General features: G+C 39.5%; 1 protein-coding gene across 2 annotated transcripts in view; it reads right to left on the reverse strand.

Annotated features, from left to right (window-relative positions):
* Positions 1 to 14,868, reverse strand: part of CFAP43 (cilia and flagella associated protein 43) — a 118,434-nt gene that overhangs the window by 94,525 nt on the left and 9,041 nt on the right. For both annotated transcript variants that reach the window (XM_007080308.3, XM_042960640.1), the window contains exons 4-6: positions 12,088 to 12,255; positions 9,207 to 9,357; positions 2,812 to 2,971 (exon numbers count right to left, since the gene is read on the reverse strand). In XM_007080308.3, the coding sequence (XP_007080370.1) occupies positions 2,812 to 2,971; positions 9,207 to 9,357; positions 12,088 to 12,255 (479 nt within the window). The remainder of the gene's footprint in view (positions 1 to 2,811; positions 2,972 to 9,206; positions 9,358 to 12,087; positions 12,256 to 14,868) is intronic.

Raw genomic sequence — 14,868 nt, forward strand, 5'->3', positions numbered from 1 at the left:
TTGCTGCAGAAATCAAGAAGTGAAATAACAAGAGGAATGGAGAGTGGAATAAGTGGAATGGAGAGTGCATTGCACAAAGTGGGGAGCTCGCAATGACCAGTCTCCCTTCTCAAAAGGTCTATACCTAGCTCCTAGACCCAAAAGGTCTATACCTAGCTAATGAGTGGACATTAGCTTCTGTGACTAAGCGCAACCCTGGCCACAGCTGATGGGACCAGGAATGGACAGCAGATCTAAGGAAAATAAATCCAATTCTCTTAGAAATTCTAATCAAGGAACACAAGATAATTTTCAAGATGGCAGTTAAACTTAAAAGAGGTCATTGTGGAAAAAGGCCTTGAAAGGGGTGGAGGGCAGGAAAGGGCATAATTTGTTGATTAAACAAAATAGGCATATGTATGGGAAAGGATATAGCATAGTAGCTAATAACTTGAACTCTGGCATTCCCTATCAAAATAATGTCAGCATTCTTCACAGGGCTGGAACAAACAATCCTAAATTTGTATGGAACCAGAAAAAATCCCAAATAGCCAAAGCAATCCTGAAAAACAAAACCAAACCTGGAGGTATCACAATTCCGGACTTCAAGCTGTATTACAAAGCTATAATCATCAAGATAGTATGGTACTGGCACAAAAACAGACACATAGATCAATGGAACAGAATAGAGAACTCAGAAATGGACCCACAAATGTATGGCCAATTTATCTTTGACAAAGCAGGAAAGAATATCCAGTGGAAAAAAAGACAGTCTCTTCAGCAAATGGTGCTGGGAAAACTGGACAGCAGCACACAGAAAAATGAACCTGAACCACTTTCTTATACCATATACAAAAAAACCCTCAAAACAGATAAAAGACCTAAATGTAAGACAGGAAGCCATCAAAATCCTCAAGGAGAAAACAGGCAAAAACCTCTTTGATCTTGGCCGCAGCAACTTCTTACTTGACATATCTCCAGAGGCTAGGGAAACAAAAGCAAAAATGGACTATTGGGACCTCATCAAGATAAAAAGTGAAGGAAAAAATCAGCAAAACTAAAAGGCAACTGACAGAATGGGAAAAGATATTTGCAAATGACATGTCAGATAAAGGGTTAGTATCCAAAATCTATAACAAACTTCTCAAACTCAACACCCAAAAAACAAATAATCCAGGGAAGAAATGGCCAAAAGACATGAATAGACACTTCTCCAAAGAAGACACCCAGATAGCTAACAGACACATGAAAAGATGCTCAATATCACTCATCAACAGGGAAACAGAAATCAAACCCACAACGAGATACCACCTCACACCTCTCAGAATGGCTAAAATTAACAGATGTTGGTGAGGATGTGGAGAAAGAACGCTTTTGTACTCCTGGTGGGAATGCACTCCAGTGCAGCCACTCTGGAAAACAGTATGGAGGTTCTTCAAAAAATTAAAAATAGAACTACCCTATGGCTCAGCAATTGCACTACTAGGTATCTATCCAAAGGATACAGTTGTGCTGATTCAAAGGGACACATGCACCCCAATGTTTATAGGAGCACTATCGAGAATAGCCAAAATATGGAAAGAGCCCAAATGTCCATTGAAGGATGAATGGATTAAGAAGATGTGGTATATATATAGATATACAATGGAATATTGCTTGGCAATAAAAAAGAATGAAATCTTACAATTTGTAACAACAAGGATGGAACTAGAGTGTATTATACTAAGTGGCATAAGTCAGTCAGAGAAAGACAAATATCATATGATTTCACTCGTGTGGAATTTAAGATATAAAACAGATGAACGAACATAAGGGAAGGGAAGCAAAAATAATATAAAAACAGAGAGGGATACAAACCATAAGAGACTCTTAAAATCAGAGAACAAACTGAGGGTTGCTGGTGGGGTGTTGGGTGGGGATATGGGTTAAATGGGCAAGGGGCATTAAGGAGGGAACTTGTTGGGATGCGCACTGGGTGTTATATGTAAGTGATGAATCACTGAAGTCTATTCCTGAAGTCATTATTACACTAAATGATAACTAACTTGGATTTAAATTTTAAAAATAATAAAATAAAATAACTTGGACTCTGAAGTTCTTTTAAGTAGGCTTCATGTCCAGTGCAGAGCCCAATGTGGGGCTTGATTTCATGACCCTGAGATGAAGACGTGAGCTGAGATCAAGTGTTGGACGCTTGGGGTGCCTAGGTGTCTCAGTCGGTTAAGTGTCTGAATCTTGGTTTTGGCTCAGGTCATGATCTCATGGTTCCTGAATTTGAGCCCCATGTTGGGCTCTGTGCTAACAGTGTGGAGCCTACTTGGGATTCTCTCTCTCTCCCTCTCCCTCTGCCCCTACCCTGTTCATGCACTCTCTCTTTCTCTCAAAATAAATAAGCTTAAAAAAAAAAAAAGAGTTAGACACTTAACCAACTGAGCCACCCAGGTGCCCCAATGGACTCCGAAGTCTTATTGCTTGTGTTCAGGTATTAGTTCCACAGTTTACCAGTTATGTGAATTTGGGAATTTTCCTTAACCTCTCAATGCTTACATTTTTTTCATCTTTCTCATGGAGATGAAAATGTATCTCTTTATAAAGTTGTTTTGAGGATTACATGAAATATACACATAGGGTGCAGCAGAATGCCCAGAGCATAGAACACTAGCTAGAAGGAACATGCACAAGACTTGGTAATTAACTATGGGATAAAGGAAAAGAAAGAATCAAAGAGGTCTCCAAGCAAGAGAAAAATAAGGAACAAACATCCATTTTCAAGTGTAAAACCATCACCAGTGGCTACATTTCTGGGAATAATGAAACAAAGTAGTTTCTTACCCCTTGATGTCGTATCTTCTATCTTATTAAGTATAGTCACCTTCAAGGTTTCTGCATTAACCATTAAAAGATGACCCTCTTCACAGCCAATGTATAGGTCATTTGTTGGAGTCCAGCAATGCATAGTTGGGTGAAGCAAAGGATATAGATCGTCTTTAGGCTTTAGGAAAAGATTAGAAACCTTGTGTTAACAACATTTATGGCTGTGGTACCAGGTGGCTCATTCAGTTAAGCGGCGGACTTGAGCTGAGGTCATGATCTAGCAGTCTGTGAGTCAGAGACCCTCATCTGGCTCTGTGCTGACAGCTCAGAGCCTGGAGCCTGCTATGGATTCTGTGTCTCCCTCTCTCTCTGCCCCTCCCCCACTTGCACTCTGTCTCTCTTTCTCTCTCTCAAAAATAAATAAATATTAAAAAAAAGAGAGAGAGAGAGACAACATTCATGGCTTAAGAGCCAAAGAAATACCCAACAGAATAACTTCCAGAAAGAAACAAATGAATATGGACTTATATCCTTTCAATTCATTGGTCCTGTTTGCCAAGAGCTGAGTGAACTTACCATTCCTTGCTCCACTTATCATTCTGTATTTTAATCCACTAAGAATATATAAGATGGTCTTGCCAGCATATTTGGAGTTCTAGTGTCACAGGGTTTCATGAAAATTTTAAGTAATAACTCCTACACTGCTTCTTGGTAGACTTTTTTGCTATCTCGAATCTAAGAAAGACGTTGTCTAGCTAAAATCACCCTTTCTGAGGAAAACTTTTGTCATCATTTCACCCTCCTTATTCTGCAGGGGGCACAGATATGATTTTCCTTGAGTGGTTATGGAGAAGTTGACCCAGATCCTCTGGCATAGTTTTTAGGGGAAATGAAAAGAGGACACGTGCCTGATTTTGGTGGCCTAATTTGGTTCATGAAACATCCTATGTGATTTTGATACCATGAAAAACTCAAAGAGAAAGACACAACATCTACGGAATGTGCCTAAAAGAAAAGCTGGCTTTGGGAAGTAAGAACAATATGGACCAAGGATGTAAGGCAAACTTTTCCTGTAAAGGACCAGGTAGTGAATATTTTAGGCTTTGTGGACCACATAGGTTTCTGTCACATATCCCTTTTATTTTTTTTTAAACACCCCAATAAAAAATGCAAAAACCATTCTTAGCTTGGGGCCATATAAAAACTGGCCACAGTTTGTTGATCTCTGCCTTAGACGGTAATACCTCAGTAATATGGCCCCTGCAGCTTTAAATACTCATGTTCCACAGGGGACACGCTCTTCTGCCAGCACAGAGCAGGTCTCCTCATAAGTTAAGGCCTCCCTGCTTTCCTTCCTGGAGGTCAAGGCAGCTGTGGCAGCTATTTTGGGCATATGCCCCACAGCACTGATTAAAACTATGAATTCAGAATACATAACACAGGACTGCTTCCTTTCTAGTTAAACAAATCAAATATACTAGTTTACTTACTTAGTTATTACTGTCTGAGCTTTTGGTTATACTATAGCACTGTTTAGAATTGCATTAGCTAGAAAGTAATGTTTTTGTTATCTTTAGGATCCTTACACCCATTGGAACAGAAAAAAATTTTAATAAGCTATTGACCAAATTAACGGAATTTTTGAATACCTTGAGACCTCCATGTTTATTTCATTCTTTCATTCACTTTTTAATTCATCTAAAAAATATTTATTAAACACTTACTACATTCCAGGTACTGTTCTAGGCACAGGGATGTAGCAGTGAACAAAACAGACACACACACACACAAATCTCTGCCCTCATGAGGCTTATGTCCTGGTGAAGGGAAACAGAATAAAAATAAGCTAAGAAGTTAACCATATAGAATATTATATGTTGACAAATGCTGTGGATAAACATAAAGCAGAAGTTGGAATAGGTTTTACAGTTGGGGAATACTGCAAACCTATTAAACAGTGATTTTTCCATTAGAAACTCCTCAATATATACAAGCTACCTTTCTAATAAATACTCAATTACTTGAACAATGTAGTATATACTGTTCTTTTAATTTAGGAATGATTTGTAGGTCCAAGGTAAAGCAGGTATACTGCTGTCAAAGTATTTCTACTAGATTCTCAACAGACATAAATTTGTTACATAACTTGTATTTAAACATTTATTGGATGTTGCTGATATACCAGGCATTGTGCCAAGTCCTAAGGGATCCCTCTTCTCAACAGGATGATCACTTAGGTGAGGGAAGAAGTATTAACAAATATCAGAATCAGAAAACATGATAGGTTATAGCAGAGGAATGTTTAAATATCACGGGTGTGTTGATGAGAAAGCAATTGGTTCTTTTTGGTGGAGTGAACAAAGTATGGAGAAAGAGTTATCATTTGGAATGGACCTTGATGACTAAGGCAAAAATCCTACATAGCAGCAGTCACCATGATAATTTTTTAAAAGGATATATATTTTTTAATATAATTTATTGTCAAATTGGTTTCCATACCACACCCAGTGCTCATCCCAACAAGTGCCCTCCTCAATGCCCATCACCCATTTTCCCCTCTCCCCCACCCCCATCAAACCTGTTTGTTCTCAGTATCCAGGAGTCTCTTATGGCTTGCCTCCCTCCCTCTCTGTAACTTTTTTTTCTCCTTGCCCTCCCCCATGGTCTTCTATTAAGTTTCTCAAGATCCACATATGAGTGAAAACATATGGTATCTTTCTCTGACTGACTTATTTCACTTAGCATAATACCCTCCAGTTCCATCCACGTTGCTGCAAATGGTGGGCATGAAATAGATCAATCATTGACCAAAGTCAATATATCAGAGTATAAGCATATATAAATCAATCATTGACCAAAATCAATATATCAGGGTATAAGGATATATTGACTTTGGTCAATGATTGATCTATTTCATGCCCTTATAGCCTTGGATTGTTAAAAAATAAATACTGGATTAATAATCTGGCCACCCTATGGGCCAAAAAGGGGGGCAAAACCACTCAAAAGGATTAAACTGCTGCTGATTAGTGACACATTTGTGGTGTCTAATTGAGATTTGACTCCTAGGGAAGAGTCACTCACTGAATGCCATTATTTAATCACTATTATTTAAAAGTTTCTTGGGTTGTCTTGATGACATCTAACCTTAGGCTATATATTACAAAGGGACAGACTCTTACCTGGTATGGCAATGGGCTGAAAAAACCTTTTAAAAACCCCACACATATCTAGTTCTCACATCAGTGAATCTATGGGTATGCAACGGAAAGTGAGGATTACAACTTGGAGTTTTCTGGCCTTAATATGTTAAACTAGTATTGTGTGTGGCTTTTCTTACTTTAAGATAAACCTGGGCTTGTCTTTCTATTACTCTCTTCATCAATAAATATGTTCTGTGCCATTGAAAAATGAATGTGATATTATATGGATTATGTGAGCAGAAGCAATAATTTTAAATTCTAAAAATTCTGAAATTTTAAAAGAAAATAGTGTTTAAAAATATTTGTTGATAATGCCACCCCATTGTTCAGCTCTCTGGAATCACAAATCAAAAATTTTGGTCACTTGAAGACCGAACATGAAAATTTTGAGTCTAACTCAATATTGCTTTAGAAAATGTAAGCATCTGGGGTGCCTGGGTGGCTCAGTCGGTTAAGCCTCTGACTTCGGCACAGGTCATGATCTCACGTTTCGTGGGTTCGAGCCCTGTGTCGGGTTCTGTGCTGACAGCTAAGGGCCTGGAGCCTGCTTCAGATTCTGTGTTTCCCTCTCTCTCTGCCCTTCCCCTGCTTGTGTGCTCTCTGTCTCTCTCAAAAATAAACATTAAAAAAAATGAAAAAAGAAAAAAGAAAATGTAAGCATCCAAATATGTTTCAGAATACTTGAGTTTATAAAAGGAATTCCTATTTACTTACTTCTATTGTTTTTAAGGTAGATGGAAAAAGAAAACTGGACACTTGAGATTAAATTCATTATCTTGGATCCAGTTTCTGCCCAGATAACATCTGCCTTTGATTTTCCCCCATGGTACTGCTAGATACTGTTTCTCATGCCTTAAATAGGTTGTGTAATGTGAGGCAGGCCTATGTTGGCTACAAGAGACATAATGGTAGTATTTAATGTTTATAATTTTGTAAAAGTTCATAGCTTATCAATTTTTAAGACTCCTCTTATACAGATCAATTCATTACTGATTTCTTTGCCATTGGTTGATACCCAAGTCACAAGAAATGTCATTCAAACAAAGGAAAAGAATCAAGACATTTGAGATCTATTTTTGGTTATGCTTCCACTCATTGTATAGACACTAATCAATGTTTTAGCCATTTTTCTCACCTTACTTATCTATAAGATGAAAAAGTAAATATTGGAAAGCTTAATTTCCAGTACAAATGTAAAGTACATGCTTTATTAATATTCCCTGTGTGATTTTAAAATGTGGAACTTTAGGAGCACCTGGGTGGCTCAGTTTGTTAAATGTCCAACTCGATTTCAGCTCAGGTTATGATCTCATGGTTCGTGGGTTCAAGTACCATATTGGGCTCTGTGCTGAGAGTGCACAGCCTGCTTGGGATTCTCTCTCTCCCTCTCTCACAGCCCTTCCCCTGTGCACATGTGCACTCTCTCTCTCTCTCTCTCTCTCTCTCTCCTCTCTCTCAAAAATAAATAAATAAAAATGTCAAACTTTAGCATTAAAATTCTGTTTTCAGAAAAAAAATGTTAAAATTCACTGAGTATAAAAGTCCTAGAAAACAAAGATGTCTGTTTATTATGAGCATTAAAAAAAAATGGTGACTCCAGATTTCAGTACTTAATGAAAGCATTTTATAGCATTTTTCAAATGATAAAGACAGATGCCTGAATTTTACATATTTTATGTAGGGTTCATCCTGCTGGTGCAAATGTGAAAGATGAGGGCTCCTACAGAATTTTACTGCAGAAGAGAAGATTCAAGATAGTTGAAAATGTGGGTTTCTAGGCATCAAATACTAAACGTAGAAACATTTTTTTCAAGTTGTAAACCCTGATGGTTCATCTATTTGTATTTACTTTGCTGCCCCACTGTGGCTGAGCGTGGTTGTATTTCTAAGGCTAGGATTTGTCCTCTTAAAAGGAATTGGTGGTTTTCAGTATTGAAAAAGTGAATAATTGTCATCCTTTAGAGGAAATACTAAGAGCATACACAACCTTTTCTCTTGGTGGAAATTTTTAACAAACTAATTACCATGTTGAATTATTTTTAACATCTATATCTCAGTTCTCTTTGGTGGACAAAAACATTTGGGAGCTTCACTTCCTTCATCCTTGGCTTGGAGTTTTAACACAATCATTAGGCTTAGCCTAACGGAGCTCCTCACCTTCATGCCAAAGGCCTTGAGTGAGCTCCCTGCCTACCTCTTGACCTACAACTGCAGATCCCCCTCATTTACTGTGCTGTAGCCACCACAAGTTTTCTTAGCTCTTCAAACACACTGATTTATTTTCTTCCCCCAGGGCCTTTGTACCTACAGTACCCTCTGACTGAACATTCTTGACCCTGTTTGTAGCACTGAGTCTCCTTGTCCTTCAGGTCTCAGTGTAAATGTCATCTCCCCAGTGGCCTTCCTTGACCAACACATGTTAATCTCTTCCTCACTTCCATCTCTTCCCCCATTTTTCCCATTATAATAATTATTACATTTTGCAATGATTTAATGTATCTCTTTATTTGTTGTTGTTGTTTTGTCTCCGATAGAATATAAGCTCCAAAGGGTCGGGATTATGCCTGGTTGGTCATCATGTGATCCCCTTGCCTAAAACAGTGCCTGCTACATAGAAGAAGCTTGATATATATGTTGACTTGAATGAGTGTGTAGCTGTTAACAAACTCCCTTCAGAAACTTTCTTCCATGGCCTTGTTCTCTCTTGGCTTTGTCCTTACTTCTGTGATTATTCTTTCTCAGACTCTTCTACTAACTCTCAACTCTTAACAAATCGGTTTCCTCTCTGGCTGTCTTGCCTGGCACCATTTCTCTCCTTTCTATCATCCCTCCCCTGCTCCAGTCCTCCACTATTCCCTCTGTGGTAATGACTCTGGCTTCTGTGTTTCCAGCCCTGCCTTCTACACCCCAGCAACAGGTCTGATGGCCCAATTTCTACCTGGCACCTATATCTGGATGCCTTCCCAGCATCCCAAATTCAATATGTCCAAAAATGAAATCAGGTCCCAGCTCTCTATTTCTATTATCAGTGTCATCATCCTCCCAGTCAACCAACCTCCCAGTCATCATCCTCCCAAAGACTTCATTTCTCATGGTCTCCAGGGCTAATCTGTATTAAAAATCCAGGATGATCTTCTCTCTATCCTGCATGTCTCATGAGATGGTTATGAGAATCAAATAGGCAAACAGGAAGAGGTGCCAGGTAATTACCCTGAAAGTTTCTGCCTCTTCTCCTACTAGACCAGCAATGGCTGACAGTGGGAGCACCGGTCCATAGATAAGATCCTTGGGCAACGAGGTGGGGAAAATTACATCTGTTTCGTTATAAAATGACCCGTCTTCCATAGGTAGTTTTACTGACCTTTAGGAAAAAGAGAAATCAGAATAATCATTAACAAAAACTAGTCACTGATGGAGCAACTGCATTTTGGTGATAAACAAGGTGGGGAGGTAATGTAACTTGTAAAAAACAAACACGCAACCAAACCAGATAAACACCAAATAGTAGATTTAAAAATACATATCGCGGGGCGCCTAGGTGGCTCGGTCGGTTAAGCGTCCGACTTCAGCTCAGGTCATGATCTCACGGTCTGTGAGTTCGAGCCCCGCTTCGGGATCTGTGCTGACAGCTCAGAGCCTGGAGCCTGTTTCAGATTCTGTGTCTCCCTCTCCCTCTGCCCCTCCCCTGTTCATGCTCTGTCTCTGTCTCAAAAATAAATAAACGTTAAAAAAAAAAAACATATCGCAAAAGGACAAGTAATGCAGTTATAAATTAAGCACACAGGGATTTTTGAAAATTTTCAAAGTTAATATCTAAAGCTGGGATTGTACAGGCAGGGGTCAGGCAGGCGATGCGTAGCCAGGTGGGGCACTGTGGCAAATGGGAAAGTGTGTTCCCTCCAAAAGGTGGTAGGTGCCACTCAGTTCTAGCCAAGAGGGTTTGTTGAGAATTGTGGTTCCAGAATTTTGAAAGACTATCATAATCTGGATATTTATGAGAAATCTCTCAAGTATTAAATGTTGGCAATCAATTCAAATAAAAATCAATGTGGGCCAAAATAAACGTACAGATCTTCCTTGATTTATGATGGGGTTATGTCCCAATAAAGCCATCATAAGTTGAAAATATCCTACCTAAGTCAAAATGAATTTCATACATCTAATCTACTGAACATCATAGTTTAGTCTACCCTCCCATAAATGTACTCAGAATACCTATATTAGCTAGGCAAACTACATTAGTTGCCAACCTACAGTTGGGCAAAATCATCTAACACAAAGCCATTTATTTATTCATTCATTCATTTATTTATGTTTATTTATTTATTTTGAGAGAGAGAGAGAGAGAGAGAGAGAGAGAGAGAGAGAGAGAGAGAGAGGCGGGGCAGAGAGAAGGAGAGACAGAATCCCAAGCAGACATCAGCACACAGCCCCATGCAGGGCTTGAACTCACGAACCCGTGAGATCACAACCTCAGCTGAGATCAAGAGTTGGATGTTTCACCAACTGTGCCACCCAGGCACCCCCACAAAGCCTATTTTATAATGAAGTGCTGAATATCTCAAGTAACTTCTTGAATATTATGATGAAGGTAAAAAACAGAATGGTTGTAAAGGTGCGGGATGGTGGTCATCGCACAGGTTAGCTACCCTGTGATCACGTGGCTGACTATAAGCTGCAGCTGCCACTGCCTAGCATCGTGAGAGTTTTGTACCATGTATCTCCAGCCTGGGAAAAGAGCAAAATTCAAAATGTGAAGTATGGTTTCTATTGAATGTATATCACTTTGACAACATCCCAAAGTCAAAAAATCTTAAGTAGAACCATCCTAAGTCAAGGACCATCTGTACATGTAGGTTGTATTTAGCTACCTTTACAACCTCCAATATCAAGAATTCATTTTCAAATATACCATACATCTACTTTTAATCCATAATACAGCTATAAAACGGCATTTGAAGAATTCATGGCTTTATGCCTTAAATTTAAAACTTCCTTGGTTATGTTTTATGAATGATAAATAATTTTAAAAACGGATCATGTAAAAACAGTACCTACTATTCAAATATAAGGCTTCAATGTTTTCTAATCCTGCTGGCTTTCGGAACCACGACAATCCACTCACTTTGCCTCTCACTTTAGCTACTTATAGAAAAGTCACAACTCAACATTCAGAACTAGAAGAGAATATTCAAGGCAAGCAAAAGGAGAGAATACTGGGACCAATTACTTGCCCACCTTGGCAAGGATTTGATAGAGACATTACCCATTTTATGAATGTCTCTGCCTTGAGACAGATTTGATTATTCGTTGGGTTCTTATAAAAGTGAAATTGAGACATAAAGGGTACAGAACAGAAAGAGGTGTCTTTTTTAGGATTCTCCATTTAGAAAACTTTACATTTTTCTTAAGGCGGCAATTTTTCAAAAATTGCAATTTCAAGGATGTATATACCCAGCATCAACTTAGTCTTTGACTTTGTGGAATACATTGAGAATAGTCAGTTCAGAGGCACCTTGAGTCTTTAAACTCCTTTAACAAAGGCACCATCATCATCAGCTATTTCCAGGACATTGGTCACAAATTTCTTTTTGACCCAGTTCTATTTAAGCAGGTAATTCCCATGACTCCACTATATGCAACTACCCTTTTGTTTGGAGGTTATGTGAATGAAGGTATAATCCATATGTTTTCCATATCTAAAAGTTTCTTATTTTTGAGATTCCAGTTGTACACTGGAGTACATAGAAGCAAAAGTAATAGGAGCAAAAACTCATAACCATCCTTTTTTTCATATAAATAGGCATGTTTTGAAATTGTAAAGGAAATCAAATTTTGGTAAATTAAATCATGTTGGAAAAGGCTCGAGGATGACTTGGTATTTAGAAGAAATTCATTGAGAAACCAGGTCATAGAGAATCCTTTCAAAATGCAAGTAATCACTCCAAGGGAATTACACATGTAGAAAGATGCTACAACTGAAGATGTTTAATATGTACATATAAAGCCAGTTAATTCATCAAACTGATGCAATCACATTACATGAATGCAAACTAAGACCACCACCTTGTTGTGTAACTAAGTCTCTTACTTTGCTTTTAAATAATGCTCCTGGTTGCTTTTTTCAACGGTCCACACAGTCAATGCACTTGGACTTGATAAGCACAGCTGGCGCCAGTTCATAGGGTTAAAAGTCATGCAGCTTACATCCACACCAGGTTGTGACTTCTTGCATAAAATGACACTTGATTCCCATTTCCTTAGAGAGAAATTGTGTTTGGTAAAAAAAAATAATTCATTTAACTTGACATCTTGAGACCATTTATCTAATTACATATATTGAGTCTCAATATATAATTTATTTAATGATATAATTTATTTAATCCATGATATTAATATCAAATTTATTAATAATTGTGCTATACCCTTCTAAGAAAGCAAAATAACTGTGTGTTTTAACAATATTACCCTGTCATGTGCTATCAAGGTTATTTTATCTTCCTTATTAAATTTGAATTTGGGGCACCTGGGTGGCTCAGTCAGTTAAGCATCCGACTTCGGCTCAGGTCATGATCTCGCGGTCCGTGAGTTCGAGCCCCGCATCAGGCTCTGTGCTGACAGCTCAGAGCCTGGAGCCTGTTTCTGATTCTGTGTCTCCCTGTCTCTCTGACCCTCCCCCCGTTCATGCCGTCTCTCCCTGTCTCAAAAATAAATAAACGTTAAAAAAAAAATTAAAAAAAAAATAAATTTGAATTTAAATCATCCAAATCTAGAAAATGGAATATATCATCACACTTGCTGAAAAACAAGTATCTAAATCTCAACATACTATATACGAATACTCCAGATTGACCTATGTTCACTATACACATTGATACCAATTGATTATTTACTGACTTTTAAAAATCAGTACTTTAGAATATTTCATTCATTTACCCATTTGAGAGACTATCCTGAATCCCTACCATGGGCAAGGTCTTTTATTAGATGAAATGGGAGGAAAAATAAATGTGAGCTATCTCCTCCTCCAAGGAGCTAGCACTCCATTCAGGCTTCTGACTGGGAAATGGAATTAGTATTTACTGAGCTCGCCTCGCCTTTTGGCACCCTTCTGCTCTCACTTCCTTCCACCTCCATCACAAGTGTTCTGTCCCTCATGTCAGCCATTCTCTTACTGGTATCACTGGTTCCCTGAATCTTTTGACTTTCTGCCTCAGATGCCTGGACCAACCATCAACCCTGGATGGATAGAACTGAAAGCCCAGGATGCTGGAGACATTGGAACAAAGATCAGAGGACTATGTGTGTCTGTGACATTATAAGTTCATGGTTAATGCCCCCACCCTTGGACTCTCAATAACCCTTGCATCCTGCTGTGTTTCTCTGGTCCATTCTCTCTCCCATTCTCTCAATAAGGGGAGAATATTTTTAATATTCTCCACTCTCCTGAAGTCTCCAACCTCTCCACCTCCTTCTTCCTTTCAGTGAAGAGATCCCATTAAGATAGAGGCTATCGCCTGGGAATTCTCCCCAAATTTCTGCTATCAGGATATGCATCATTCTTTCCTCCTCCTGTTACAGTGGAAGGCATGTACTTCCTCTGACCTAAGGCTATTTTCACCACCTGTGTGTGGGGTCTTTGCCTCCTTAGGAACATTAGTTTTTCCATTATTCATTCTCTTCTACATCTTCAGACTCTCCCTCTCTCCTGACTCTTTCCTGACAACACTTAAATGTTCATCTGCACCATCTTTTAAAAAGCCTTCCCTCAATCTCACCCTTACATGTCTTTCTGCCCTCCCCTGTGAGCCAAACTCCTGGAGTTGTTCTAAACTCTCTGCCTCTTCTTTCTCACTCCAGCTCTCTCTCATGTCTGGAAATCTGCTCCTTGTCACCACCAGTCCACTGACACAGCTCTCTCCAAGACCCACCAATATCCACCTTCATCCTAAATCCAACAGTTCTCAGTCCTTGTCTAACTTGACCTCTGCAGGATTTGACGCTGCTCACAATGATCTTCTGAAATGACTCTTGGGATCTCTGTCACTGAGCTCACCTTGCCTTTTGGCACCCTCCTGCCTCTTTCTGGGGCCTTCATCCCCTGTTCTGCCTAGCTGACTCAGTGGCTGTCTGACTGTGTAGGCTTTGACGAACTTCATGTAGGCACACCCCACCTGTGCCTCACCTCATGCCTGCTCCACATACCCAGAGGCTCCCATGTGCCCCTGGAAATGACATGCGGGAGGTCTAAATAAATCAGAAAGTGTGGCTGTTAACACTCTGTGCAGGGATATCCCACTCAGTGGGATAACAAGAGTCAGTGGATAAACTCATCTCTTCCTCCCTGCTTCCTAGCCTACTACTGTCTGTCACTGACCAAGGACTTTCCATGTTCACAGTTCATTCTGCCTCTCAGACGACCATCTGTGAAACCAAGCAATCGACTGCACTTGGCACCAAGTGCAGAGTAATGCACTTGGCCGGCAAAGTAATGCGCCCTGATGCTGGCTCTCTTCCTTCCCTGCCTCCCTCCACTTTCCCACTTCCACCCGCCTCCTTCCTGGGATTGCACTCCCCACTAAAGAAGTGGCTCAGGGGCTGTTACCTCAGACTCTGCTTTCTAAGGAACACTGGTTGAGGCATATTCTGGAAAGCCCCCATGCTTAGTGTCCCTCCTCCCTTCATAACTACTCCTTCTGAGCTTCCTAGGTTTCTCTTCCTCTTTCAGACCCTTTTATTGGTGGTCTCTAGGTTCGGCCCGAGGTTCTTCTTTGAGTGTTCTTATCCGCTTCCAGCATTTTGAATACCACTTTAACAACTCCCAAACTTCAGCTCTCTCTTGAGCTCCAGTCCTGTACATCTGTGGCAGAGG

This window comes from Panthera tigris, chromosome D2 (genome assembly GCF_018350195.1).
Source record: "Panthera tigris isolate Pti1 chromosome D2, P.tigris_Pti1_mat1.1, whole genome shotgun sequence".
Lineage (NCBI taxonomy): Eukaryota > Metazoa > Chordata > Mammalia > Carnivora > Felidae > Panthera > Panthera tigris.